The following is a 27,876-nucleotide window of genomic DNA, read 5'->3' as shown; positions in this document are numbered from 1 at the left end:
AGCGCATTCCCGGCAAAGAGAATAGTATAATATATGCTGCTGCTAAGTCGCTTCAGTCATGTCTGACTCTGTGTGACCCCGTAGATGGCAGCCCACCAGGCTCCCCCATCCCTGGGATTCTCCAGGCAAGAACACTGGAGTGGGTTGCCATTTCCTTCTCCAATGCATGAAAGTGAAAAGTGAAAGTGAAGTTACTCAGTTGTGTCCGACTCTTAGCGATCCCATGGACTGCAGCCCACCAGGCTCCTCCGGCCATGGGATTTTCCAGGCAAGAGTACTGGAGTGGGGTGCCAGTGCCTTCTCCGAGTATAGTATATAGAAGCCCTGAAATGGGGGAAAACTTGGCATCTGGAAAGAACTGAAAGAAGGGCAGTGTGACCGGAGCATCAGGAGCCATGGGGAGTGGGGGGAGGGAGCTAGAGAGGCCAAGACCGATTTGAAGGAGAGCTGTGGAGGCCAGGCCACGCAGTCTAGATTTTGTTTCTCTAAGGAGAGGAAGTTGTTGGAAGAGGTTTAATCCATTTTGTGTAGGTTGTAATACAAGTGTAACAAAACCACTTTACATCTTCTTGCTATGAACCTAGTATTGGTAGGCATGCAAAAATTTGACAAAGCTATGACATTGATAAAGAAAAAGTCAAGTTTTTTTTCCCCAGTCTTATTTACATGTAATTGACAAATTAAAATTGTGTATATAAAGTGTAAAATGTGATTTGATATACTATGCATTGTGAAATGATTCTCACCTTCAAGCTGATTAACACTGCATCATGAGGTCAAGTTTTAAATTTTTGTGTTGTTGTTTTCATCATACTTTAATATCTCAGAGTCTCACCAAGTCTGTATGGTTTGTCTTTGTTCTCAACTTTAGTGCAAGGACATTTATCCCCATTTAAGTACCACAACACTTTTAAAATGAGTTTCCCGATCAAATCCCCAGTATCTTGGTTTGAACTCTATGCTGCTTGCCATTGTGTTTAAAATAAGTGTTTGATTCAGAGCAGGGGCACATGTGCTGCGTAACATCAGAAATGTCACTCTAGGCAGGCCATGTCTCCCTCAGCGAGTGAAGAGTGAAGTTGTCTTGATGATAAAGACCTCAAAGGTCTGGTCCTTTGCCCCCGAAGCCCTTACCTTTCCAACAATGATTTGCTATCCTTTTCTCATTTCACTACTTAGTCTGATTTGCTCTTTAGCTTTGCTTTATTCCCAGTTTCTTTGCTCAGCCCACCGTCGTCGTCATCTTCAACAGAAACCCATTCACCTTCCTGACATTTGAGAAGCTTGCTGTGGTCACATCATGCCTTAAATATTTCCAGTGTTCTTTTTATATTTTGAAAACTAGACATTTGCCAAGTTCTCAAGAAGATATTTTTCCGTAAAGTTACGGAAGATATATAAGTGGTAGCGTTTGTAAATAGAAGTGAAGTGAGGGAAGCTTTTTGTAGTATCTTAAGTGTTACTGCAAGCGTTACTATAATACCTGAAGCATTACTCCAAATATTAGAATACATAAGGTTCTTCTGTAACTAGCCATGTTTTTAGCAACAATGAGGAAGAAGAACATTTTTACTGAAATGAATTCACAGTTAAGGAGGTAAAATGATTTGACAAAGGTCTCGTGATTTGGGGAAGGTGAAACATATACTCGTGTAGTAGGCCTGTTCTTACTCAGTTCGAATCCTGTCCTCCCTCTAAAGCCTATTCCTAGCTCCCTCTGGAATACTCAGTCTTTTTTGTTCTTGTGTTCCCACTGATCTTTCTAATTCATTTTAGTTATTGTAGGAGATTTAGTTATTAATTGTATGAGAGGCTCCTCAAGGACAGCAACAGTGTCTGACATAGAGTAGGCATTATTAAATATTTCCTGGTTGAAAGAATGAATGTTATAAAACATAACACAACTGAGATCTGAGTTACTGCATACCACTAAATTTCCTAGTATTCAAATAAGAGAGTTTAGGGATGAATTTTACGTACTGAGAAAACTTCTGTATGTATTTTTGATCCTCCCACCCATTCCCTCTTTCCCTGTTACAGATGCCTGAGGAACAAGCATTCAGTGTTCTGGTCAAGATCATGTTTGACTATGGTCTCAGGGAACTTTTCAAACAAAACTTTGAAGATTTGCATTGCAAATTTTACCAGTTGGAGCGCCTCATGCAGGTAAAAAGAGAATCCAGCTTGCATTTGCCGATAAGGGTGCAGGACTGGGAAGAACAGGATTGAAGAAATGGTGCCAAGGAGCAGTAGTGATTCCTTAGCCATCCAGGATCAGGTTTAGTGTATTTCATTTCTCTCCATGTAATAATGATGCCAAGATTAATAAGGTGTTAACCTGATGGGTGTGAGCCAGGTTTTCAGTCTCATAAACACCCAGAAGATCAGATGGGTGTAGGAGCCTTTATTTTAACACAGCAAACTCAGTCAGGAAATACTTACCAAGGCTCTGAAGCTGACTGGTTGGGAATCTCCTAACAAAAGTGAAACAAACTTTGCCAAACATTTCATAACTTAGAAAAACTGTCCTTTCAGATACTTGTCACCATGTGGGGATTCCTCTTCAGAGCTGCTTTGTGAACTGGAAATGAGAGTCCAGTGCCAGTCTCATACCAGATGATAAGTGTTCTTCTGAGCACTTTTTCAGTTTTTATAAAAACACAAATATATGACATTTTTGACCTATTGTTGGCAGATTTATGAGCCTCCTGAGTGAGAGTTAAACAGCTGCATATGTGCATAAAGCTAATCAGTCTGCTGTTTCAGGAGTACATCCCTGACCTGTACAACCACTTCCTGGACATAAGCCTTGAAGCGCACATGTATGCCTCCCAGTGGTTTCTTACGCTCTTCACTGCGAAGTTCCCTCTGTACATGGTCTTCCATATCATCGACCTGCTTTTATGTGAGGTGCGTATCAGAGGCCACAGCACTTAAGCTTTTGTTGGTAGTTTCCCTCCTGTGTCACAGGCAGTAACTGCCTTGCCCAGAGTGCAGCTCTGTTCTGTATGGCTGATGAGTGGTCCAAACACTATCTCTTTATTTAAGCTAGGAAGTTTAGGGGTTCGGAGGAGGTGTACCCCCTCTTTTAAAAGACACTTCCTGGAATTTCCACCTGCATTTCCACTTAACCTCTTGTTGGCCAGAACTTAGGTACATGACCACATATCCCTAGCTGCTAAGGATAATTTTTTTTTAAGCTGCCTAGAAATTTTCTTAAACTTGAGAGTCTATTACTAAAAGAAAATAGATGTTATAGTAAATAACAGTCTTTGCCACAGCTTAGTCTTAGGTTTTGGAGGGTGTGCCTAAGAAGAAAAAGCTAATTTCAAAAATAATACATGTTTGTTATAGAAAGTATAAGCAAAATGATGTGAAAATACTTCTGATCCCAGTCTAAAGGAAAACTACTTTTAACATTTAATGTATATTCTTTCAGCCTTTTTTTGTGTGTTTTCATATATGTGTATGTGTAAGTTCTGTGTGGAACAGTTTTTTCATATGGTATATATATTATGACTTTATATGCATATAAAATATGACTATGCTTATATGCTATTCAGTAACTTATTTTTATCTCATACTTGAATATCTATAGACACATACATCTGTACCATCCTCCGTTTTGTTTAATTATCCCATATTTAAAACATACAAAAATCCATTTAAAAATCTGTATCTTCTGTCTAGCTTGAAACATAAGAAAACAGCATTCCAGAAATATACCATTACTCTTACTTACTGTCAGATATTCCATTCTTTGGATAGATCGTAATTTATGTAACCAATTCCTAATCGCAAACCTTTATCTAGTTTTTCACTATTATAAACAACTATTAAGTAATTACTGTGGGTCTGGTGACAGGCTGAGTAACTTAAACTTTCTGAGCTAATTAGCTCAGAAAACCATTGGGAGACTATTAGTTATAGAAACTGAGGCCCAGAAACTTTTAAAGTTTAACTTGGTCAGCAGATGTTGGTGCCTCCCCTCAGCTGTCCTTTGCCCCAGCACTCCTAGAATGATTAGATGAAGAAAGGCAGGTTGGAGGGAACCCTGAGCAGATTCATTTCTGGGACATAGGACTCCTGGACAGGGTGATTGTTGTCCTTCGAGTGGGCAGTGGAAGAGACACCAGGCGTTATTTCACGAGGGATCACAATTTTATGACTAATCTTTTAGTTTGGAAGCATAGTATACTTTGGAAAGCATTCTTGAACTGTCAAAATAGCTGTAGAAAAGCCCTTCTCTCAGAAGAATGGAAAACTGGGTCTACCTTTAGTTTTTCATTGGTGGCCCTGTAATTTTTATTTTCCAAAATATTTTCAAGATACTCCATTTCTTTATTCAAGTTTTTACAATGTCTCTAAAATTGCGGGCTATTCTGAAGACAAATAGCTTAATAGTTAGTCCAGTTCTAAACACTGAAAATGTTTTCTCTGTTTTCTCTTTTAGGGAATAAGTGTTATATTTAACGTCGCCCTTGGGTTATTAAAGGTACAGTGCACACTTGTTTGTAAGCTGGGCTATCTGGCATTTCTGATCTCATCGTAAGTAGCCGCTGTGCTCTAGCACTGTCCCTGACAGTGGACACATGCACGCAGCTCTAGCAAAGGCTACAGAGTTACCTTCTGGGGATTATAAAGGTGCTGGGATTATGAAATACTTCTTGAGCATCTTTATAGCAAAAAAGCTTCTTTTCTGTACATGGTTGTGTTTTCTTCTTTCTTCAAGACTTCCAAAGATGACTTGCTACTGACAGACTTTGAAGGTGCCCTGAAATTCTTCAGGGTTCAGCTTCCTAAGAGATACCGCTCAGAAGAAAATGCAAAAAAACTAATGGAACTAGCTTGCAACATGAAGGTAAAGTCATTTTTGCATTAATGTAGATTCTTTTGTTAGTGTCTCACTCTTCCTGATAAAACTGTCAACATTTATAACACATTAATAATGTTTTCCTTTGTATTGTATAATTTTCTAAATTGTTTCATATATATTACAGCCTATGAATTAATCTCATTGCTTTCCCCATTTTGAACTCTAGGGAAAGAATTATTATTCCAATTTTGAAGACAAACCAAAGCACAAAGCCCCCTAATTTTGTATAGCTAGTTAGTGGCAGAACTCAGGTTTCATGATTTGTATTGTGTCATCCTTTAACTTTCAGTTTTTGTTGTTGTGGACATAAATTCCCTAAAATGAAAATAATAATACATGAAGGAAACCCATTCACTGTTTATCGCTTCCAGTGGAGCATTTATGATTTGTATTATTTTAAGGTTTGAAAAAAAGGAAATCTCCTTGTGTTCATGTTATGAAAGTTTTGTTTTTAAAGAAGAAAAAATAATTGAGGGAGTTTAGTTTGGAATGTGAAGGATGGAGGCAAATGGAAGACAGAATAAATAGCTGTATTGAGATGCTTATAGGGTGCATAAAAGGCTGACTGTCACGTTTATTTGGTGTGACTCCAGAGGGTAAAACTGTAACCTCTGTGTCTGGAGAGAAGCTTCACTGTCTGCTGCATAGAGCACAGACCTATTTAAGGCACCGTTTCCTCATCTGTAAGGTATTATTGGACTTCTGGTTCTGGTTATATGTCATAGTGAGCTAGTTCAGGCTACCCTTCTTTAAACATTCGGAGATGCCAAATAAAGTATGACCCAAGAAATGTTTAAATACCTGGATGAACTTGAAAGAAAAAGGAGAAATGTCCAGGTGCCTGAAACAAAGTTGCTTAAAGCTCATGTGTGTGATAATAAAAGAGCATCCCAAGGGAATATGGGACCAAACTGTGTGTTAGGATTATTAATGCTCATGAAGTTATGACATGATTTGGGGCCTTCCAGAGGCAGCTGAAACTGAGTCTCTGCATAAAGCTAGGACTTTGGAATGGCCTGTTTATAAAAGCAAGAATACGTAAAACTACCTGTTAGACTGAGAAATGGTAGGAATCCTGATGTAAAGTGAATGGGGGATTTGAACAACAAAAAAAGGAAATAGAACTTCCAGAAATCAGTCATTAAAGTTATTAAATTTAAATGCTACATACTTAACAAGTCCCATGGTTAACATGTAGTGGTATTTTACCGTGTGCCAGGTGCTGTGATGAGTGTTTTCACATGTGAGGATTAACACAGTGTGTGTACAGTGTTTACCTTCGTGCCAGGTGATGAGTAAGGGTTCAAGAAACAATGGCGACTACTATGAGTATTCCCTTCTTGGATTTTCCAGCAGACAAACTCTTTTCAGTAACACTCATGATGGCTTTGTGGAAAGGACAGAGCCACGTGAGCTCTGAACTTCTTAGAGCTACTCTTTCTACCTGGTTTACATACAGGAAAGTGCTGCCTCTTATTTGCTTATGATTTCTTCCCCTCCCCTCCAAAACCTGCTCCTTTCTCAGTGCCCCTGTCTCCTGTTTGTAGGACCTGGTTGCTCAGACCTGAAAACATGATACCAGCCCCTCCTACTCTCTTTCTCACACTTTACATCTTCGTCCTCCACATCCAAGCTCTGCCATCAGACTACATCCTGAATCTGATCACTTCTCAACTCCTTCCTTACCCATGCCCTAGTCTAATCATCTCTTCCCTTCTCTTCTGGCATTTTTCCAGTAATTTCCTTGGTCCTCCTGCTTCCACAGTGGTTTCTACCTAGACTCTTCTTGATCTCATCTCTCACATGCTTAACACTGTAATGGCTTCTTATCTCAGAATAAAATTCAAGAGTCCTTGAGTTGACCTGCAAGACTTGGCCCCATCTCCCCTCCAACAGGCTAGTTTCAGCTGCTGCTGCTTTTCCCCCTTATGCTTTCCACTTCAGACACCCCAGCCTCCTTATATGCGAAGCTTGTTCCCTCCTCAGACCTTTGCACTGGCTGGTCTCTCTGCCTGTAATGTTGTTCTCCTTGATGCCCACATGGCTTTACCCAAACCTCTTAAGTCATAGGCTCAGTGAACGTGTCACCAGAGAAGCCTTCTCTAATTACAGTGTCTACAGTAGCACTCCCCCAACTCTTTCCACCCTATCTCCTATCCTTTTGTATTTTCCACAGTTCACTTATTTCTCCTGAACATTATTTGTTTGATTATTGTCTGCATTCCCCTCTGCCCATGCTGGAATTAAGCCTCTGACAGAGGGCACTTTCTCTTTTTTGTTTATTGCTGAATCCCCAGTACAAGAACAGGATCTGACATATAAATATTGGTTGGACAAGTGAATAAGTGACTTTTCTGTTGAGTTTCTTCCAAGTGTTTTACAAAGAAGTGTTAACATGGATATTTGGGCAAGTCTTAAAAATAGATCTAGCCGAAGGTTTACCTTTTGTGTTTTCATTAGCTTGAAACACATTAATAATATATGGATTCTTTATTTCCCAAGTCCAGATGGGACGTGTCTGATGTCTTTTTTTCCTTGCCTATGCTTCCAAGAAATTAAAGTCAACAAGCCCGCACAGCTCACATTATTATTTGCTTAGATACAAAATTCCTTTTGGTCCTGGAAAGCTCTCTACATGGTTAGGGTACACTTTGGATGATTTTCCCTACTTGCATATGGCTTCAGGTGAGAAGAATAGTAATTTTTTCTTGAAATTGACTTATCCTGGAAAACCTGCAGATTCACTAGGACATGAGAGAATGAGCTTTTCTGCTAAAAGGTGGGGTATGGTATGTACAGTTGAGTTAGTGATGATTATTAGTTTTACTCTTGCAGCTATACTTAATACCAAATAATATTAGAGCAGATACAGGCAATAGCCAATTATTGGCAAAAGACTTCAGTCACAGTGATAATCTGTGTACTCAAAAATAAAAAAAATCATTGTCAAGTTCAGTGATGAACCCTGCATTGTGTGGACTGCATGACAGGGAGGGCCTGGGGTGGGGGGCACAGTGAGTGAATAGGACCTTTGGGCAGTTTAGAGACCCTCTGGACATAGGAAAGGGGATTCCTACCATGTGAATGGTTTGGAAACTAGCTTTTCAGTTTCTTGGTATAGAATTTAGAAAGGAAATATTGGCTCTGTAACTCATTCAATCCCATTCCATTATTTTTTAATGTAAAAGCAAAGTTGTGACTCCCTTTTCTCAGTTGTACTTCCTGATTAAGATGGGAATTGGGAATGCTTTACCTCCCATGCTAGTCCAGGAGACTCTTGTTGTCTTTTGTGTTTTAGCAGTTGCAATGTTGTAATTTCCAATATTTGTATAGATTCTGTAAGAATATCATTGGTTCCTCACAGTACCCTGTGAGGTGTGAAGGGCAAGTCAAGCATGGAAACAGGCTTATAGAAGCCAAGTGACTTACCCAACTGATACTGACTGGGCAGTGACAAAAGCCCCATTGGAACTAGGGTCTTCTGACAGCCTGTTGCATGGCCTCTTTTTGCCAAAGGCGACAGGAACGGAGTTTGGTGTGGCAGTATCTTAAGTGGCCACAAGGTGGGTCTGCTGCCCACACAGTCTGCATTCTCTGTGCTCTGTGTCTTCCTTGTCTCTGTAAATCTTGCTCTGTATCTGTCTTTACTTGCCTCTCTTTTTTTCTTTCTTTCCTGCCCTTTCTTCTTTCTTCTTAGTTTATTATGAGACTGAATTTTTTTAAATTTCTTGAGGAGTTATAGATCCCCTGCTCTTAATCTTAAATTTAACCACATACATCAGCTCATTTAACTGTCTATTGAATTTCTCTCCCTCCATGGGTCAGTGAGCTGAGACAGAAAAAATTGCTTCCACTTATGATACAAGATCTAAAAGCAATTTCAATTTACATTGTTCCAGAAGATCGAGAATGGTCCTAGGAGCCTGGCAACCCATGCATCATATTTAGCGGGGGGAAATGGGAAAAAAATAAATTAGGTCTTTTAAGTTTTTGACTCCAGAAATATGTAGGAGCAACTGTTTCTTCATGTGTCTATAATGGAATTTTTTAAAATAAGTCCAGTAAGTGAGGCTTAGAAGAAGCAAGAACCATGCCAAAAGAGATGGCTCTGTGGGTTTCTTAGATCAAGAAGAAAGACTTGATCCTTGTTCTGTAGAATCCTGCCTAATGTGAAATGGAATTTCTGAACCTCTGCTTCATTGAAATTTGTTGTTTCAAACATAAAGTGAATATGCTAGACTTCAAACTACCTGTGAGAAAAGATATTATTGCAAGTAGTAATATCTCTCAATTATATAATCCTAACCATTTGCCATTTGGAGAAACAGAAGACTCTTTGGCATTTAGGAGTATTTGCATTCAGGGTGTGTTTTTAATCATGAGCTAAAAGCAGTATTTAGTTTGAACTTCATTCTCTGCTTAAATCATTTGTGTAGTTAATGTGTGTTTGGGTTTTAAGATCTGTGTTTATAGTGACTTTATTGGTCTTTTTTCTTGATATGTTCACAGAAGCCTTGCATAGTATCTACACATCGTGAATTAATCCTTAGAGGCCCTATGTGAGGTCATTTTATAGATGTGTATACTGAAGCTTAGAAAATTGAAGAAAACTCCCAGCCAGCACAAAGTTAGTAAGGGATGGTGTTGAGATTAGATCCCGGGAATTTCAGACTCTGAAGTCAGTGCTTATCATCATTGTGCTTTACTGTGCCTGGGGGAGTGAATGAATGAGTCAGGAGCCACTTCTGTAGGTCCATTTTTGGCGATACTTGTCATATCATGATGAATAACTCAGTCTCTGTGTCAGTGTTGAAACTTACCTTTTGTACACGGTCGCTGAGTGCCATTTTCAGTGTAACTCGACCAGGCTAGTTTTATGTCTTTGCTTGTTCTACCTTTTAGAATTGGATTTCATGAGGAAGCTTCTGAGTGGTTACTCTTTCTCTGCAGTGAACCCTGAAGTTTGCTGATTATTGAAAGGGTAGCAGTGGTTACCACCTTCTTATTTTAATAAGTTTCTCTCCTTTGGTACTTATCTATGTTTGAGTCCTCTGCTAATAACTTGCTGATTGCACTTTAGAAAAATACTCTGATGGTAGAACAAGGATGCCTAATTCTATTTAGTAATTTTTGAGGGAGTTTGAGTCTAAACTGAACAAATTAAATAAAAAGGCTCAGAAATTAAATAGAATGTTGATTTGTTTCAAGTGGTTTTAAGTGCAGGCATTGGAGTCCCACCGACCTTGGCTGTCAGCCTGGTTCTGCCTCTGCTTTGTCTTAGGTAGGTTAGCACAAGGGGTTGTAGAGAAAGAAATAAGGTGATGCCTTTAACATCGCAGCTGCTCTGTGACACACCAGTGCTCTTCTGGCCCACCAGGTTTTGATGTCCTCTGCCCAGGTATCTGCTTTCCTTAAGTCAGTTCATATCAACAAGCATTTGTAGATTGTCTTCTATGCCAAGAATACACTGAGCTCAGCTACAGAGAGGAATAAGAAACAAGAAGCACCCCAGATTTGTTTTCTTATGCTGGCACTGCGACTGAACAGACTGGGTCTTTTACTTCAGACAAGTCACTTTACCTGGGTAGGGCTCCATTCCCCAGGGCGTGCAGTGGGGGGTCCTCACTGCTCCCTACAGCAGTGAGGGTGAGGATCCCTGCTGCACCCATCTCAGAAAGTTATTTGGAGGATTAAAGAAAATAGTAGGCGTAGAGGTTAGGTTGAAAGTCCTACGTAAATCTCAGGTTCTTTTATTCACTAACTGAAAAGGGAAGATGGGCTTGTGTCAGAATTCTTTGTTTAGCAGTGAGGACTCTGGGGTCAGGAGCTCCTTCATGTACCAGACTCTTCCTGTGTACCCACTCACCCACACAGCATAGCTCCACCCCTGTCGTGCAGAGCTGCTAGCCTCCAGGCTCTCTCCTGCGCTGGGTTTTCTGAGTGCAGCCCAGCAGGAATTCTGACCTTTGCAGGGGCCTCTGAGCCGAACTTTAAACTGAGCTCCTGTTTCCCACAAGCAGCCTGTTTCTACTCTTCTGTGTTAAATGGACATTGTTTGAATGGCTTCCTGTTTGCAGCACATGTTCAGAAGGTGGCTGCCTCAGATTCAGGGCAAGGATGCAGATGATAATAAGAAGTCATAGCAACTCTTTATTTAAAAGACTTCTCTGTGTGCCAGGTACTCTTCTCAGCTCTTTATGTGCATTATATCATTTGATCCTCACAACAGCACTTCTCATAAGGACAGTTGGGGTTTTCACAGATGAGGACGCTGAGGCTGAAATAAGGTAGCTTGCCCTCAGTCACACAGTTAGTCATCGGTGGAGTCAGGACTCAAGCTTGCTCAGTACACGCTCTAGGTGCCCAGTAGTTCTGTCTCCCTCCCACCCAGGCCAGCAGCATGGGCCAGGACATCCCTGCCTATTCCAGGGGCTGGTCAGGGGCCAGCTTTCCCAAGGCAAGTAGCACGTGTTTTAAGAGAGAACCTTATCCACTTCCTATGACAGATTAATGACAAGTGAGTGACCAAGGAAAAGGTGTTTTAGGCTGAATTTTTTTTTTTTTTTTTTAACTTCTACCAAAATATCCAGCTGGCATGTTCCAAGTGTCCACCTTCTCTCTAATTCAGGGTTTCTTAACCTGGGACTATGGATGGGCCTCAGGGGAGCCCATGAGCGTTCTGAAATGGTATGTAGAATGTTTTGTTGCTGGGAGCAAGGTGGGGGTGGAGTTAGCATCTGTGCTTTTTAGTGGGAACCTTGGCTCTCGGGATATTAAAAGTGATGCCGTCTCAAACAGTGTTAAGAATCTTGTACTAATTGAGATGAGGTATACAGTTGGTTTTACCTGAATTGCAGATTTAGCCTTAGCCCAGGAAATGATTAGAATGTTTTCCTCCTTGAAAGTACATTTAAATAGATTTCAAATTTAACCTTCTTGGAGGGCAAATGTGTGAAACTGTGACTTCTACAGCCTTCTGATGGGAGTCAGCCAACAGTGGGTGTGATTTGGAGCTCAGGGGCTTATTCCATCACTTCTGTTTTTCTTGAATTTAGTTAAAACTGCAGTGGTGGAAGTAAGAGACAGACAAAATGAACCCTGGACTTTTAAGGGTGGGAGCTGTGTCTCTTCATTAAGTATTTTCATGCTTCCTGTGTGCCAGGCATTAGGAGTTTCACAGTGCACAGAGTTCCTGCCCTTGTGGAGTTTGCATATCCTGATCTGTGTATATTTTTGTATCATTAATGCCTAGCAAAGAATACTGCACATAGTGAGGCTCAACTACTGGATAAATAAATGCCCCTTCTTGCATCCTTATTAGATTTTAAAAAAAAAAAAGGAAGGCCTTTGGCTTTGATTTGTTCAGCAGCTGACTATTAAGTTCTGATTATGTTCCAGGCATTGAGCTGGGCACTAGAGATGCTGGTAAGCAGAACAGATGTGGCCTCTTTCCAAGTGGGAAGACAGACAGTCATGTAAGCACATAAATAAATAATCGTGGACTTGGACAGGTACCATGGAGGATTTGGCTTTATGCTATGAGAATATAAAACGAAAGACTTAGCCTGATGGGGGAAGAGGGTGTCAGGAAGGGTTCACTAAAGAAGTGATCTGGAGCTCTGATCTCAAAGGTGAACAGGAGTGATCTGGACACCAGGTTGCACAGGCCAAGGGACCAGGCTTGAAGCGTCTGTTAGCTTTGGTTGCCATTTCCATTTAGAAGACAGGTCAGTGCTAAGGGATGGAGTGAGGGGTCGTCTCTCGTTCATTTAGCAAGCATGCCTGGGCACTCTCTCTGTGCAGGGCAGGGACAGCAGCAAGTGAGGCCTGTCTCTGACCTGGAGAAGGCGCTAATGATGGGGTATGCAGGCTGAGAGGCACTGGTCTGTCCTGGGTGCAGCCTCATAAGGACACTGGAGTTGCTGCTTTTCCTACTGATACTTCTCATTCCTCACTCAGTTATCAAGCATCAGTCTTTCTCAGCAAGTCTCTGTCTCAGAGGCAGCTTGAGCCAGTTGGCCATATAGCCACACACTCTGGAAGTCAGAGTCAGCTGTGAACCCACTGTGAGCAGCGTTGTGTTTATTTTGTGTGTGTGATGGGGTTGGAGTTAAGGCATTTAAGGGAAAGAGGGAGGAAGAGAGAGACCGAGAAGTGAGGCTGAAAATTAGGAAAGCAGTCAGAGTTCCGGAGCAGCGCGGTCCGTGGAAAGAATGCCAGAGCTCTGTCTCAGAGGAGCCCAACTTATGAGCATTGTTTTTAAACAGCAGTCACATTGTTAACTCAGTTAGAAATGTAATTCGTCCTCAATGCAGAAAATGTGAAAAACCTAGTAAACACACAGAGCCATGCCCATGTCCTGTCACAAAAATGTAAGAACCAGGTGAGATAACACATGTACAGGGTCTGGCACTCACAGGGCACTCACTACACACCAGCTTCGGTTATATGCTGAGGGGGAACCCACCCTTTTACTCTAAGAATGAGACATTTATAATAAGGGATAAGGAGATGTAGAAGACATTATTTTGTAACTAACCAAATGTATGGTTATGTGGGAAATGTTCATTCTTTGTTACCACAGCATGAGAATGAAAAGTCGAAGGATCCTGAAGACTCGTGAGAATGTTTTGTAGGGTTTGGCATCAGGTTTCTTTTTTACAAAGCACTTGAGGAGCCTTTTATCTCTGCCTGCCCTTGTCATTTACACAGACTGACAGCAGAGAGTACTGGGAGGAAGTGTTGACCACCCACAAGCCTCAGTTTTCTGTTCCTCTACTATTGATTTGTTCAGATTGTTTATGAATTTACTGATCACACAGATGTTTTATTTAGGTGCTTTCTTTGTGAATCAGTTACACGCATAATAAAAATTTGCCCCAGCATTAGCCTTAACATAGAAGATCTAGGCTTAGGGATGCCACTTTCTAGCTTGCAGCCTCACCCCATTGGTGTTTAGTGGGCATCTTTATAGACTGCAGCGAGGGCATAGTGCTGGTAGGTTCCTGGCTGCCTCCCTTTGCGCAGCAGCCAAACTCCAAGAGTAATCTGTGATTGGGGCATACCTGTAAACAGCCGACTGGGGCATGTGTCCACAGAATCAATGGTAGAGGAATACCAGGCAGCTCAAGGGAAAGGGAAGAATGAGCAGGGACTAGGAGATGCTGACATGAGCCTGCTGCAAGCTTGGGCCTGTCCTATCCCCTTTCTGCACCTCAGTTTTTTCATCTGTAAAATAAGGAAATTAGACTAGCTCTGAGATGCCTAATTAGCCTGGAAAGTGTTAGTCGCTCAGTCATGTTCAATGCTTTTGCAACTCCATGGACTGTAACCCGCCAGGCTCCTCTGTCCATGAAATTCTCCAGGCAAGAATACTAGAATGGTGGCCATTTCCTTCTCTGGGGGATCTTTCCAACCCAGAGATTGAACCCTGGTCTCCTGCATTGCAGGTGGATTCTTTGCCATCTGAACCACCAGGAAAGCCCAATTAACCTGAAACTCGGGGCTAAAAGTTAGGTGTATGAGTCAGCAGTAAAGCAGTTTGCAGTAGTTGGTAAGAAAAAGCTTGAGAGAAAGAGGACAGTAGTTTAATGAGATGGAAGAGTTTAAGGGCAGAGAGAAGTATGCCTGTTTGAAGGCAGCACAGAAGGTGCTAATGGAAAGGAAAGTGGTAGGAGGTAGATAGTGAGGTGGCTACAGCTTGGACTCGGATGGTGTCTAATGGCCTGGTGCAAATCCTGGATCTGCCAGTCCCTAACTGAGTGGCTGTGGTCAAGTTACCTAACTTCTTTACTTCTCAGTTAAGTTGCCTATAAATTGAGGCTATTAATACCACACCTTATGGAGAGGTTGTGAGGTCACAGAATGGAAGCTCCTGCAGCGTTGCTGGTATGTGCTGAAGAAAATGGTGTGTAAGGAGGAGGGAGAGGACGGATAATCAGACCTAGAACTCAGACAGGAGGGGTCATCTGTTGGATGTTCATTCTGACACCCTTGGTAAAATCTTCAGGAACCAATTATCCCCCCACAAACCCCTAAATTTGAGTAAGAATTTTAGTTTCTGAGCTTATGTGCAGGAAATACCACTTTGGTGGTTAACTTGGGATGCCAAGGTCAGTAGAGATCTTGGTCTTCAATGCAAGCCTTGAAGCACCCACCTCTTCCTGATGCTTTTTAATTTGTGCTGTGCTCTATCCTACAGATTAGTCAGAAGAAGTTGAAAAAATACGAAAAAGAGTATCACACCATGAGGGAACAGCAGGCCCAACAAGAAGACCCCATCGAGCGATTTGAGGTTTGTTTATGGCCTAAGTGATGTGAAGTGCCTTCAGCCTTTCACTTCAGATAATTGTGCCTATAATTAGTTTTAGTGAGCTCTGCTTAAAATTTAGTTTCACTGTTTCTAGGTTCCAGTTTCAGTTTTGAGTTTGCAAATGAGAAAGCAAGACTTGTTTCACTTCATGCTAGTTGTCTGGTTTGTTACAGTTCCCTGGGCTTTTGTCACAGTAACAAGTAACTGCCTGATGGTTAATTGAATCAGTGGAGACAGCAAGGAAGGAACTGTTGCTTGGCAGCACATTGGGGCCAGCCACATCTCCCCAGATTCCCGTCGGTCTCAGCAATTAGTTTTGAGAATTAACCTGAAAAGTTGTCGTTTCCATCTGATCTTTATGTCTACAACTGGTTTCTCCCCACCCATCAGCGAGAGAATAGGCGCCTACAAGAAGCTAACATGAGGTTGGAACAGGAAAATGATGACTTAGCCCATGAGCTGGTGACCAGCAAGATTGCACTGCGAAAAGACCTGGATAACGTAAGTCTCCCTTGTCTGAAAAGATGCTTATGTTGAGACACTTCTCCCTTAATCAGGTGAAATCCTGAAGTTTTTGTGTTTATTCTAGTTAGTGTTTCCCTCTCATGAGGACCTCCTCTTTTCGGTACAGTTCCTTCCTTTCCTTCAGGGGTCATTGATGATCTCATTAAGCCCTCCTTTCCACACTCTTCTCTCATTATACATGCAGTCCCTGAACACCTCTCCAGACATTGATTGAAAGACCTCTGTGGCTGATTCTTCAGCTATTACAGTTGTCAGTAGCATTTAATCACTGTTATTTCCTTAACTTACCCCTAACACAAGAACAGATTTTGTCATCCTGGATACCACATGCCTTTTGCATAATCACTGCCAGTTGTAATAAAGCCCAGTGCCTCCACCACTTGCGATTTCATCAGGAATCTCTGCTGGCAGATGTTCTGTTTTTCTTTGCTTCTCCTAATCTTGAAAAGTTTGAGCTGATGGCATTCCTGGCAGGGTGTCGTCCATTTTCTGTACGGCAGGCTTCCCATAGCGCACTCTCTCGTTCATGGTTGAGGTCAGACGTTGGCAGACTTTTTCTGTAAAGAGACAGACATGACTTGGTGGGCCATATGGTCTCTGTTGCAACTATGTAACTCTGCCATTGTCACGGAAGGGAGCCATAGACAATAAATAAACAGATGAGCTTGGTGGTGTTCCAGTAAAACTTTATTTAGGAGAATAGGTGGCAGGCTGGACTTGGCACTTGGACAGAGTTTGGCAGCACCTGACTTAGATTTTCCTGTCACTTTTCTGCTCATTGATTTTTCCAGAGACAGGCTTAGGCTGTTGAGGGTTTACAAGGAACTTACATAATATGTTGAACACCATAGGATATATGAATTTCACAAGATCTTGACATCTACCAAACATGTATGAAAATCCTGTGTGCTACTATATTTCTTCAGCAGTCTATGCTTTCATTAGATTCTCCGAGTGGTTCACACATCAGATGAAGAGAAAGAGATGTGGTATCTACTGGTTCATATTCTCTTAGAGAGGAAGGCACCCAGGAAGAAGCAGAGCCAGGAATATAACCCAAGTGCATCTAATTGGAATGTCCAGGCTTTATCTGTGATGCCACACTCCCTCCAAAGTAAATATGAAACAAGAAGCTGTGATTTGATGTCATAACTACACCAAAAATATACTACTTTCAGAATGTTTCCCAAACCCTTAAGGAGTTCTAGGTGCTGCACAGTACTTTGTACTTAATGTTAAACTCTCCAGGAAACCCTGTACAAGGGATACAGTTTCACTGAGGAGGCCAGACGAGGCTAAATGTCTTACACAGTCCCAGTGTTAATCAGTGGCAGAGCCCTTAGATTGAAACCCAGTTGGCCTGACACTCTTGGCTCAGAGGAGCAGGACCCCTGCTGCCTCTCGGGCTCAGAAATAGCAAACTGAGGTCCCACGTCCAGCCATCACCAGTGCTGAGAAGATGGATGTTTCTGCACTAAACATTGAGTCCCTTTCCAAATTGGTTTTCTCTCATTTCTATTGGATCATCACTGAAAATCAGCTAGGTTCTGAAGTGAAGAATGTGCAGTCTTTTCACCATTATTCGACTTCAGGGTGTTAGATTTTTGAAAGAACTTCTTCATGCCTTTTCATACTTCCCTTTCTGTATCCCAGAGAAAAGCTCTGGTTTGTGGCTTATAGGATTTCCAGAACCCTCGTTGTATTTCCAGCTAATTTTATGTCATTTTTGTTATTCCTCACCTGTCACTTCTGTGACTTGTCCATCACACAGCAGCTATGGAGAAATCCCCAGTCACCCAGTGAGTCTGTAGGTGACCCCACCCAAGCTTTCTCCTCTATGAAATGGGGCCTGACATTGGTGCTCAAGACTGAGAGGGAACCTGTGTAAGGCCCCGTCTGTGTCCTCTCCCGCATGGCTGCTCTCTATACTAAGGGGAGAGCGGTGGAAACAGACTTGGTGGCAGACCTGCTGGGATTGGAATTCTGGCTCTCCTGCATTCTAGTTCTCTGACCTTGAGCAAGTTGCTAAGCTTTCCCCATCGAATTACTTGGGCCTCTATCAAAAATCGATTGGCCCTGTATGTACGGGTCTCCTTGATTCTATATCTGCTCCATTGATGTCTATGTCTATCCTTATGCCAATACCACACTGTTTTAATTACTGCAGTGTTACCAATCTTCAGATCAGGTCATGTGAATCCTCCAACTTTGTGTTTTTTGTTTTTTTTAATAGTTTGGCTATTATAAGTAAGTTGTATTTATATATACATAAGAGAATCAGTCTCTCAACTTCTAAAAATAAAAGCCTTCTGGGATTTTGAATGGGGTTGTGTTGAATCTATAAATCAGCTTGAGGAGTACTAACATCTAAACAATCCTTGAACCTTCCAATCCATGATTATGGTACAATTTTCATTAATTTAGATCTTTTTTAGTTTCTGTTTACAAGACATGCACAAAGTTTGATCTGTTATTACGGGCAGTTTTCTTCACTGAATTTTCCTGTCGCTAGTCTCTAGAAATACAGTTGACTACTTGACTTTGTATCCTGTGACCTTGCTAAATTCACTTACTCTAGTAGCCTTCTTCTTTCTTTTTTAGGATTTTCTACATACATAATCATATCATCTCTGAATAAAGACAGTTTTGCTTCCTTTCAAGCTATTCTGCCTTTTTCCCCTTGCCTTCCTGCACTGACTAGGACCCTGGGAACAATGTTAGATGTGAGAGTGGGCCTTGTTCCAGATGTTAGCTCCAGGTTTTCTGTAGATCAAGCAAAGGAAGTTCTCCTTTCTTCCTATTTGCTGGAAGTTGTTATCATGAGTGGGTGTTAAATTTGGTCAAATGTTCTTCCTGCATCTGCTGAGGTGATTATTTGCTGTTTTTCACTGTATGCAAACTGTGCATTCCTATGTAATTTGGGGTTTTCTTTTTTTAAAGATTTTTATTTGTATTAAAGATTTTTGTGTTCCAGACAAATATTTGTCTATAGAGTTTCATTAATGTTTTAATATGGGTTTGATATCAGGGAAATGCTGGCCTTCTAAAGTGAACTGGGAAGTGTTCCCTTCTATTTTTTTAAGGATTTTATGTGGGATTGTTTATTGAATCTTTGATTTAATATCCTAGTGAGGGCACATGAGCCTGGAGTTTTCTTAACCAGAAATTATTTAATTATAATTTCAGTTTATTTTCAGATACAGAGCTATTCAGATTTCCTAAATCTTCATGTGTAGATCCTTATAGTTTGTGCCTTTCTAGTGATCTGTCCATTTCATCTTAGTTGTCAAATGTATTGGCATAAAAAATCGTTGATATCCCCTCATTCTTTTGATGTTTATAGGATCTGTTGAAGGCTTCTCTCTTTTATTCCTGATATGGGTAATTTCTGTCTTTTCTCTTTTTTTTCTTATCTAACTAGAAGTATATCAATTGTGTTGATCTTTTTAAAACCCAGCTTTTGGTTTTGTTGACTTTTTTCTTTTTGTTTTATTGATTTCTGCTTTTTATTATCTCCTTCTCCTTTTCTTTTGGTTTAACCTGCTCTTTTTCTAGCTTAAAGAGGAAACTTAGTCATTGATTTGGACCTTTAGTCCTTTTAAAAATAGGTATATAAAGTTAGAAGTCTCTCTGAGGCACTGTTTCAGCTACATCTCACACATTCTGATGTGTTGTGTTTTTATTTTCATTCAATTTTTGTGATTTCTTTGATCTCTGAGTTAATTAGTAGTGTGTTGTTTAATTTTTATCTATTAGGGATTTATCCCAGAAGTTTTTCTGTTCGTTGATTTCTGATTTAATTCATTTGTCATCAGGGTACATACTTTTCCTGATTTTAATACTTTTAAAGCATACTTTTGCCAAAGAATGTTCAAACTACTGTATAATTGTACTCATTTCACATGCTAGCAAGGTTGTGCTCAAAATCCTTCAAGCTGGGCTCAGCAATACATGAACCAAGGACTTTTAGATGTACAAACTGGGTTTAGAAAAGGCAGAGGAACCAGAGATCAAATTGTCAACATTGATTGGATCATGGAGAAAGCAAGGGAATTCCAGAAAAAAACATCTACTTTTGCTTCATTGACTGTGCTAAACCCTTTGACTCTCTGCTATACCAGGGTCTGTGGGTCTGTGGGTCACAAAAAACTGTGGGAAATTCTTAGAGATGGGAGTACCAGACCACCTTACCTGTCTCCTGAGAAACCTATATGCAGGTCGAGAAGCAAGTTAGAACTGGACGGGAAACAACTGACTAGTGCAAAAGGAATACAACAGGGCTGTATATTGTCTCCCCGTTTATTTAAATTATATGCAGAGTACATCAGGTGAAATGCCAGGCTGAATGAATCACAAGCTGGAATCAAAATTTCCAGGAGAAATATCAACAACCTCAGATATGTAGACGATACCATTCTAGTGGCAGAAAGTGAAGAGGAACTAAAGAGCTTCTTGAGGGTGAAAAAGGAGAGTGGAAAAGCTGGCTTGAAACTTAACAGTCAAAAACTAAGATCATGGCATCCAGTTCCATCAGTTCAGTTCAGTCGCTCAGTCATGTCTGACTTTTTGCAACCCCATGAATGGCAGCACAGCAGGCCTCCCTGTCCATCACCAACTCCCGGAGTCCACCCAAACTCATGTCCATCAAGTCGGTGATGCCGTCCAGCCATCTCATCCTCTGTCGTCCCCTTCTCCTCTTGCCCCCAATCCCTCCCAGCATCTGGGTCTTTTCCAGTGAGTCAACTCTTCACATGAGGTGCCCAAAGTATTGGAATTTCAGCTTCAGCATCAGTCCCTCCAGTGAACACCCAGGGCTGATCTCCTTTAGAATGGACTGGTTGGATCTCCTTTCAGTCCAAGGAACTCTCAAGAGTCTTCTCCAACACCATAGTTCAAAAGCATCAATTCTTTGGCACTCAGCTTTCTTCACAGTCCAACTTTCACATCCATACTTGACCACTGGAAAAACCACAGCCTTGACTAGACAGACCTTTGTTGGCAAAGTGATGTCTCTGCCTTTTAATATGCTATCTAGGTTGGTCATAACTTTCTTTCCAAGGAGTAAGCGTCTTTTAATTTCATGGCTGCAGTCACCATCTGCAGTGATTTTGGAGCCCCCAAAAATAAAGTCTTGACACTGTTTCCACTGTTTCCCCATCTATTTCCCATGAAGTGATGGGACCGGATGCCATGATCTTCTTTTTCTGAGTGTTGAGCTTTAAGCCAACTTTTTAACTCTCCACTTTCACTTTTATCAAGAGGCTTTTTAGTTCCTCTTCACTTTCTGCCATAAGGGTGGTGTCATCTGCATATCTGAGGTTATTGATATTTCTTCCGGCAGTCTTGATTCCAGCTTGTGCTTCTTCCAGCCCAGCATTTCTCATGATGTACTCTGCATATAAGTTAAATAAGCAGGGTGACAATATACAGCCTTGACATACTCCTTTTCCTATTTGGAACCAGTCTGTTGTCCCATGTCCAGTTCTAACTGTTGCTTCCTGACCTGCATATAGGTTTCTCAAGAGGCAGGTCAGGTAGTCTGGTATTCCTATCTCTTTCAGAATTTTCCACAGTTTATTATGATCCACACAGTCAAAGACTTTGGCATAGTCAATAAAGCAGAAATAGATGTTTTTCTGGAACTCTCTTGCTTTTTCTATGATCCAGCAGATGTTGGCAATTCACTTCATAGCAAATATAAGGGGAAAAAGTGGAAGCAGTGACAGATTTTATTTTCTTGGGCTCCAAAATCACTGCAGACAGTGACTACAGCCAAGAAATTAGAAGACACTTGCTCCTTGGAAGGAAGTGAAAGTGTTAGCCATTCAGTCATGTCCAACTCTTTGCAGTCCCATGGATTGTAGCCCACCAGGCTCTTCTGTCCATGGAATTCTCTGGGCAAGGATACTGGAGTGGGTAGCCATATCCTTGGAGGAAAAGCCATGACAAATCTAGACAGTGTATTTAAAAGCAGAGACATCACTTTGCTGACAAATGTCCTTATAGTCAAAGCTGTGGTTTTTCCAGTAGTCATGCACGAATGTGAGAGTTGGACCATAAAGAAGGTTGAGCACTGAAGAATTCTTGCTTTCAAATTGTGGTGCCAGAGAAAAGACTCTTGAGAGTCCCTTGACAGCAAGGAGATCAAACCAGTCAATCCTAAAGGAAATCAACTCTGAATATTCATTAGAAGGACTGTTGCTAAAGCTGAAGCTTTGGCCACCTGGTGCAAAAAACCGACTCATTGGAAAAGACCCCGATGCTGGGAAAGATTGAGGGCACGAAAATGGGGTGACAGAGGATAAGATGGTCGGATAGCATTACCAACTCAATGGACATGAATTTGAGCTGACTCTGGGAGATAGTGAAGTACATAGGAGCCTGGCATGCTGCAGTCCTTGAGGTCACAAAAATTCAGACGGGACTTAATGAGTGAACAACAACAAGAAAAGCATACTTAGGCTTTATTTTGGGACTTTCCGTGATCCATTTGGGTTGAATGTACCACATGTTCTTGGAAAGTACATCTATCCTGCTGCTGTAGGTGGAGCGTTGTGTAAACATCACTTTGATCAAGCTGATTCACTGTTGGTTAAATCTTCCGTAGACTTGCCACTTTTCTCTTTATTTATTCCATCACTTACTGAGAGAACAGTGAGGAAATGTGTAACTCTGTGCCCTAATCTATTTCTCCTTTATTATGTCAGTTTTTGTTTCTTTTAATTTGACTTTATGAATACATTTCAAGTTTCAAGGAGTGACTCTTGGTGTTATGTAATGTCCCTCTTTGTCGTTGGTGATACTCTGTTCTGAAATCTACTTTGTCTGATATTAATATAGCCATTCCAGCCTTCATAGTATTGCATGGCATATCCTTTTCCATTCTTTTTTTTAATATATCTATGTCTTTATATTTAAAATGGGATTTTGTCACCAGCTATAGTCGGATCTTGCTTTTTCAAATTCAGTCTGACAGTCTCCTTTTAATTGGAATGTTTAGACCAGTTACATTTAATGTAATTATTTATATGGTAGATTTAAGTCTACCACCTTGCTGTTTGTTCTCCATTTGTTGTATTTGCTTTTTCTTTTTTTCCCCTTTTCTGCCTTCTTTGGTTTAATTGGGTATTTTCATGATTTCATGTTCTCTCTTCTGCCACCCTGTCAGTGGTTCTGGAGCTCTCTCATCTCCAGAGCTCTCGCCCACAACTTTCAGTTGCCACAGCCTCTCTGAGCCCCTGGCTCTGTCTCCGTAACCCTTTGAGGCATGCTCTGTGTAGAACCCCTTACCCTGCTCCTTGGTCCAGAGGCAGAAACCCAGAGTGGTAGTAGAACCTTGCTTGTTTCCTTTCTCCCAGGAGCCACAGTTCTGCATTGGTTTTCAGGGTCAGCAGACGGTAGCTTTATATACTTTGTCCAGTGTTTTGTTTATGGGGGTGGGTGAGTCTGGTCCTGGTTAGTCCTCCATGACCAGAAGTGGAACTCTAGATGGTGCTGATCCCACACGTTCTCTCCTCATGCGCATACGTAAGTAGAGTGGCGCGTGTGGCGCCCTCAGGACCACCGTCAGCCGCCCGGTGGCCTCTGCGCACTTTCCCGTTGAAGGGGCGCAGCATTGCAAGTCAGCTCCTGTAGCAGGGATTCCAGCTCTGCCACACGCACTGTGCAAGCTTGGGGGAATCACTTGCCCGTCTAACATTTTTCTAAATTTTGGAGTCAGGGTGGGCAAGGAAGACTCTTGGGTTAGAAGACCCCCTTCGTGGTGAGCCAGCTGTCCTGTACTTGTTAAAATCAGTCTTACCTCCCATGGGAGTGATGATGAGTAACAGAGAATGTATGTATGTGCTGTAGGTTACTGCTCAGGGGCTTTACCCAGGTCCAAGAGAGAGAGGCAGAGGTGACAGGATGTTCTCTTGATTCAAGTAAAATAAAATCTTTAACAGGACTTCATTCTCCATATTATTTCCTCTGTTGTTTGAGTCTCATTTCCCTCTCACTTGCTGCTTGGGTTTGAGCTAGAGGAGAAGATAAGCCACTCCCCAGCAAGGACAGGCTTAAATCCAGGACCCCATTTAATCACAGGTATGTGCAATTTGCCAGTAACTAATGGCTTAGAAATAGAGGAAAACAATAGAATGGCAAAGACTAGATAGAGATCTCTTCAAGAAAATTAGAGATACCAAGGAAACATTTCATGCAAAGATGGGCACAAAAAAAAGGCCAGAAATGGTACGGACCTAACAGAAGCAGAAGATATTAAGAAGAGGTGGCAAGAATACACATAAAAATTGTACAGAGAGATCTTCATGACCCAGATAATCATAATGGTGTGATCACTCACCCAGAACCAGACATCCTGGAATGCGAAGTCAAGTGGGCCTTAGGTAGCATCACTATGAGCAAAACTGCTGGCGGTGATAGAATTCCAGTCGAGCTATTTCAAATCTTTAAAAGATGCTGCTGTTAAAGTGCTGTTCTCAATATGCCAGCAAATTTGGAAAACTCAGCAGTGGCCACGGGACTGGAAAAGTTCAGTTTTCTTTCCAATCCCAAAGAAAGGCAATGTCAGAAATGTTCAAACTACCACACAGTTGCACTCCTCTCACACGGTAGCAGAGTAATGCTCAAAATTCTCCAAGTGAGGCTCCCAACAGTACATGAACCGAGAACTTTCAGATGTTCAAGTTGGACTTGTAAAAGTCAGAGGAACCAGAGATCAAATTGCCAACATCTGTTGGATCATCAAAGAAAGAGAGTTCTAGAAAAACATCTACTTCTGCTTTATTGCCTACTCCACAGCCCTTGACTGTGTGGATCACAACAAACTGGAAAATTCATCAAGAGATGGGAATACCAGATCACCTTGTCTGCCTCCCGAGAAATCTGTATGCAGGTCAAGAAGCAACAGTTGGAACTGGACATGGAACAACAGACCGGTTCCAAATAGGGAAAGGAGTACGTCAAGGCTGTATATTGTCATCCTGCTTATTTAACTTAAATGCAGAGTACATCATGCAAAATGGCAGGCTGGATGAAGCACAAACTGGAATCAAGATTGCTGGGAGAAATATCAATAACCTGAGATATGCAGATGACACCACTCTTATGGCAGAAAGTGAAGAGGAACTGAAGAGCCTCTTGATGAAAGAGGAGAGTGAAAAAGCTGGCTTAAAACTCAACATTCAAAAAACAAAAGATCATGGCATCTGGTTCCATCACTTCATTGTAAATTGATGGGAAAACAAGGGAAACGGTGACAGACTTTTACTTTCTTGGGCTCCAAAATCACTGCAGATGGTGACTGCAGCCATGAAATTAAAAGATGATTGCCCCTGGAAGAAAAACTATGACCAACCTAGACAGCATATTAAAAAGCAGAGACATTACTTTGCCAACAAAGGTCCGTCTAGTCAAAGCTACTATGGTTTTTCCAGTAGTCATGTATGAATGTGAGAGATGGACTATAAAGAAAGCTAAGTGCCAAAGAATTGATGCTTTTGGACTGTGGTGTTGGAAAAGACTCTTGAGAGTCCCTTGGACTGCAAGGAGATCAAGCCAGTCCATCCTAAAGGAAATCAATCCTGAATATTCACTGGAAGGACTGATGCTGAAGCTGAAACTCCAATACTTTGGCCATCTGATGCGAAGAACTGACTCATTGGAAAAGACCCTGATGCTGGGAAAGATTGAAGGCAGGAGGAGAAGGGGACAACAGAGGATGAGATGGTTGGATGGCATCACCAATTTGATGGACATGAGTTTGAGTGAGCTCCAGGAGTTGGTGATGGATGGGAAGCCTGGTGTGCTGTAGTCCGTGGGGTCACAAAGAGTCAGACACAACTAGGCAACTGAACTGAATGGCTTTTTGAGTTGCATGGTGTGCCATTCTCAAGTCTCCACTTAAGGCCTCAGCCCCCAGCCCCCTAGGACCTATGCCTCCCAAAGAAAACGTGTCTCAGGAAGTGACGTGGTAGCAGGCGCAGGGACTGTTATACACTTAGCTCCGTGACCTCAGACATACTGTTCAGATTCAGGGAACCACCATCCATTGTCAAAGGAAGCTGCATGTGAGAAGCTTGCAGAGATGCTCCGTGTCTAGCTGTGCCCCTGTTCCCCGCCTGCCTTCTCACGTGCTGCCGTCTCTCACTCTTTGGTTATCACTGGACACTCAAGGGTAACGGACCCTGTGGTCAGGGCGGGTGCACCGGTGTCGCTTGGCCCCGTAGATCTGCCCGCCAGGCTTCTGTGTGCTTTAGAAAAACTCGGGTGGAAGATGGCCATTTCAGGTAAGAGAACGAGCGTGCCTGGAAGGAGGCGCCTGCCTTTGTCAGATGAGAACAAGAGCAAAATGCAGAACGTGTTTGATGAAGCAGAGAAAATCCTGAGAGTTCAGAGAAGAAAACCAGAATTCTGAGTCTTCATAATAATGATGGCTGCCTTTTATTGAGTGTCTGCTACATGTTAGCAGAACTGCGCAGAATCCTTTCCATGCCTTCCCTCAGATGAAAATCCTGAAGCTCCGATAGGTTCTCTGTGACTCCTCCTAGTGGCACAAAGTCAGGGAGCGATGGGAGTCAAGGCCAGGCTATCTGATGCCAAAGGCCAGCTCCTAGCCACTGCCCCACACAACACTGGGCAGGAGACGGCCTGGCACTCATGCACGAGTGTGCTCTCGGTGTGACCTCGAGCATATCACAGCCCCTCTCTGGATCACAGTTTCCTCCTCATCCTAAAGTTGGGCTATGCTGCATAATTCAGACCCTTTCAGTTCTCACTTTTTCTGTAACAACATCTCTCAAACCTTTCAGGCTGAGGAAAAGGCAGATGCACTGAACAAGGAGCTGCTTATGACCAAACAAAAGTTGATTGACGCAGAGGAAGAGAAAAGAAGGCTGGAGGAAGAGTCTGCTCAGGTATAGGGGGCATCGCCCCTCCCACACTCCTCTATGTTTTGCAGATGCTTGAGAGCTGGGATTTCACTGCTGGCTTCCTCTTGGCCCTGGAGAACTCTGGAGACAACTGGCTTCAGTTTCTCTCCAAAGGCCTTTTTTACTTACTAGGTAAAGCAACATAATGGTTCTTAATAATTAAAATGTAGAAGGAGACAGTGAGGCAAAGCCCACCCTTCCACTGGGGCAGAAGTTCCTGTGTGCCAGCATCTGAGTGTGCCCAAAAAGGTTAGCATTTCTGCGGAAGGAAAGCAGATGTCTCATAATGTGTGGTTCCTCCCCTACTTGCCCTGTCCACAGCTATCTCCCCACAGAGCCAGCTCTGGGAGGCTGGTCCTCAGCACAGCCCCTGGGTAGGAAGAGCTTCGGGTGCTGCGCCCTGGGCAGGCTGGTTCTGCCTCACTGTCCACCTGCTTCTCATCTCAGTCAGGCGACCCGAGGTGAGAGGTGACGGGCATGTGCCACATAACCCCCGAGGCGCTGAAGGAACAGCCGTGCTCCCATCAGCTTTTCCTCGACCTTTGCTCTGTTACCTCCTCCGCCCAGGGCCCCAGTGTGGGCTGCACTGACAGGGACTTCAGCCAAAGGCCCACCTGAAGCAGGATTTGATGTAGTCGGATGTTCCAACTTCCATCCCGGCATCAGGAGTAGGGTTCGTACTGCTGAGAGAATCGGGAGGAGACAGGAGCGCCCCCTGGGACTGTGGGGTCAGCGCAGCACGACACCGCTCCTGCCGGGGCTTCCTGTCTGTCTCCCTCAACCATCAGTCACCTTTGCTTTTCTTACTGTGCACAGTTAAAAGAAATGTGCCGTCGGGAACTGGACAAGGCAGAATCCGAGATTAAAAAAAACAGCTCTATCATTGGCGACTACAAGCAGGTGGGTCTGTGCCCTGGAAGTGGGCCACACGCTCTGGGCGCTCTGCTCGCCTGCGTGAGAGGTTTCCTTTCCACACCCCAACGTGTGCCCACTCGGCCACTGGCCCTGCAGGAGTCCCTGTGCTTCTGGTCGAGTTACCGTGCTGATTCAGCTGTAAAACAGGGGGACTCGTGACTCTCCCAGAGAATTGTTGTGAGGAGTCCAGAGATTATGTTTGTGGCCCTGGCCTAGGTCCCTCACGCAAGCAGGCACTTAATCCCTGGAGGCCACCCTGGTTCTTGGGAGCACTTCAGACTCCGGCTGCTCGTGTGTGGTCCTGTGATGGGGAACCACCT

The 27,876-nt window shown here is 42.5% G+C and overlaps 2 protein-coding genes across 16 annotated transcripts in view; one reads left to right on the top strand and one right to left on the bottom strand.

Moving 5' to 3' along the window:
* Nucleotides 1-27,876, top strand: part of RABGAP1 (RAB GTPase activating protein 1) — a 169,408-nt gene that overhangs the window by 136,236 nt on the left and 5,296 nt on the right. For 13 of the 14 annotated variants that reach the window (XM_086325323.1, XM_086325313.1, XM_086325314.1 and 10 more), the window contains 8 exons: nt 2,041-2,166; nt 2,767-2,910; nt 4,454-4,495; nt 4,733-4,861; nt 15,078-15,170; nt 15,579-15,689; nt 26,522-26,626; nt 27,458-27,541. In XM_086325323.1, the coding sequence (XP_086181449.1) occupies nt 2,041-2,166; nt 2,767-2,910; nt 4,454-4,495; nt 4,733-4,861; nt 15,078-15,170; nt 15,579-15,689; nt 26,522-26,626; nt 27,458-27,541 (834 nt within the window). Of the gene's footprint in view, nt 1-2,040; nt 2,167-2,766; nt 2,911-4,453; nt 4,496-4,732; nt 4,862-15,077; nt 15,171-15,578; nt 15,690-26,521; nt 26,774-27,088; nt 27,315-27,457; nt 27,542-27,876 lie in introns of those variants that run through there. The other variant, XR_015136365.1, reaches the window with a different exon arrangement.
* STRBP (spermatid perinuclear RNA binding protein) overlaps nt 15,951-27,876 on the bottom strand; it is a 199,131-nt gene continuing 187,205 nt past the window's right edge. For both annotated transcript variants that reach the window (XM_086325341.1, XM_086325340.1), the window contains exon 18: nt 15,951-16,270. In XM_086325341.1, coding sequence (XP_086181467.1) covers nt 16,149-16,270 — 122 coding nt within the window. In that variant the 3' untranslated portion in view covers nt 15,951-16,148. The remainder of the gene's footprint in view (nt 16,271-27,876) is intronic.

Source organism: Bos grunniens, chromosome 11, assembly GCF_055505025.1.
Source record: "Bos grunniens cultivar Pamir isolate PY7600 chromosome 11, Bosgru_T2T1.0, whole genome shotgun sequence".
NCBI classification, from domain to species: Eukaryota; Metazoa; Chordata; class Mammalia; order Artiodactyla; family Bovidae; genus Bos; species Bos grunniens.
The sequence above is the reverse complement of the archived record's forward strand: the minus strand, read 5'-3'. Positions and strand labels throughout refer to the sequence as shown.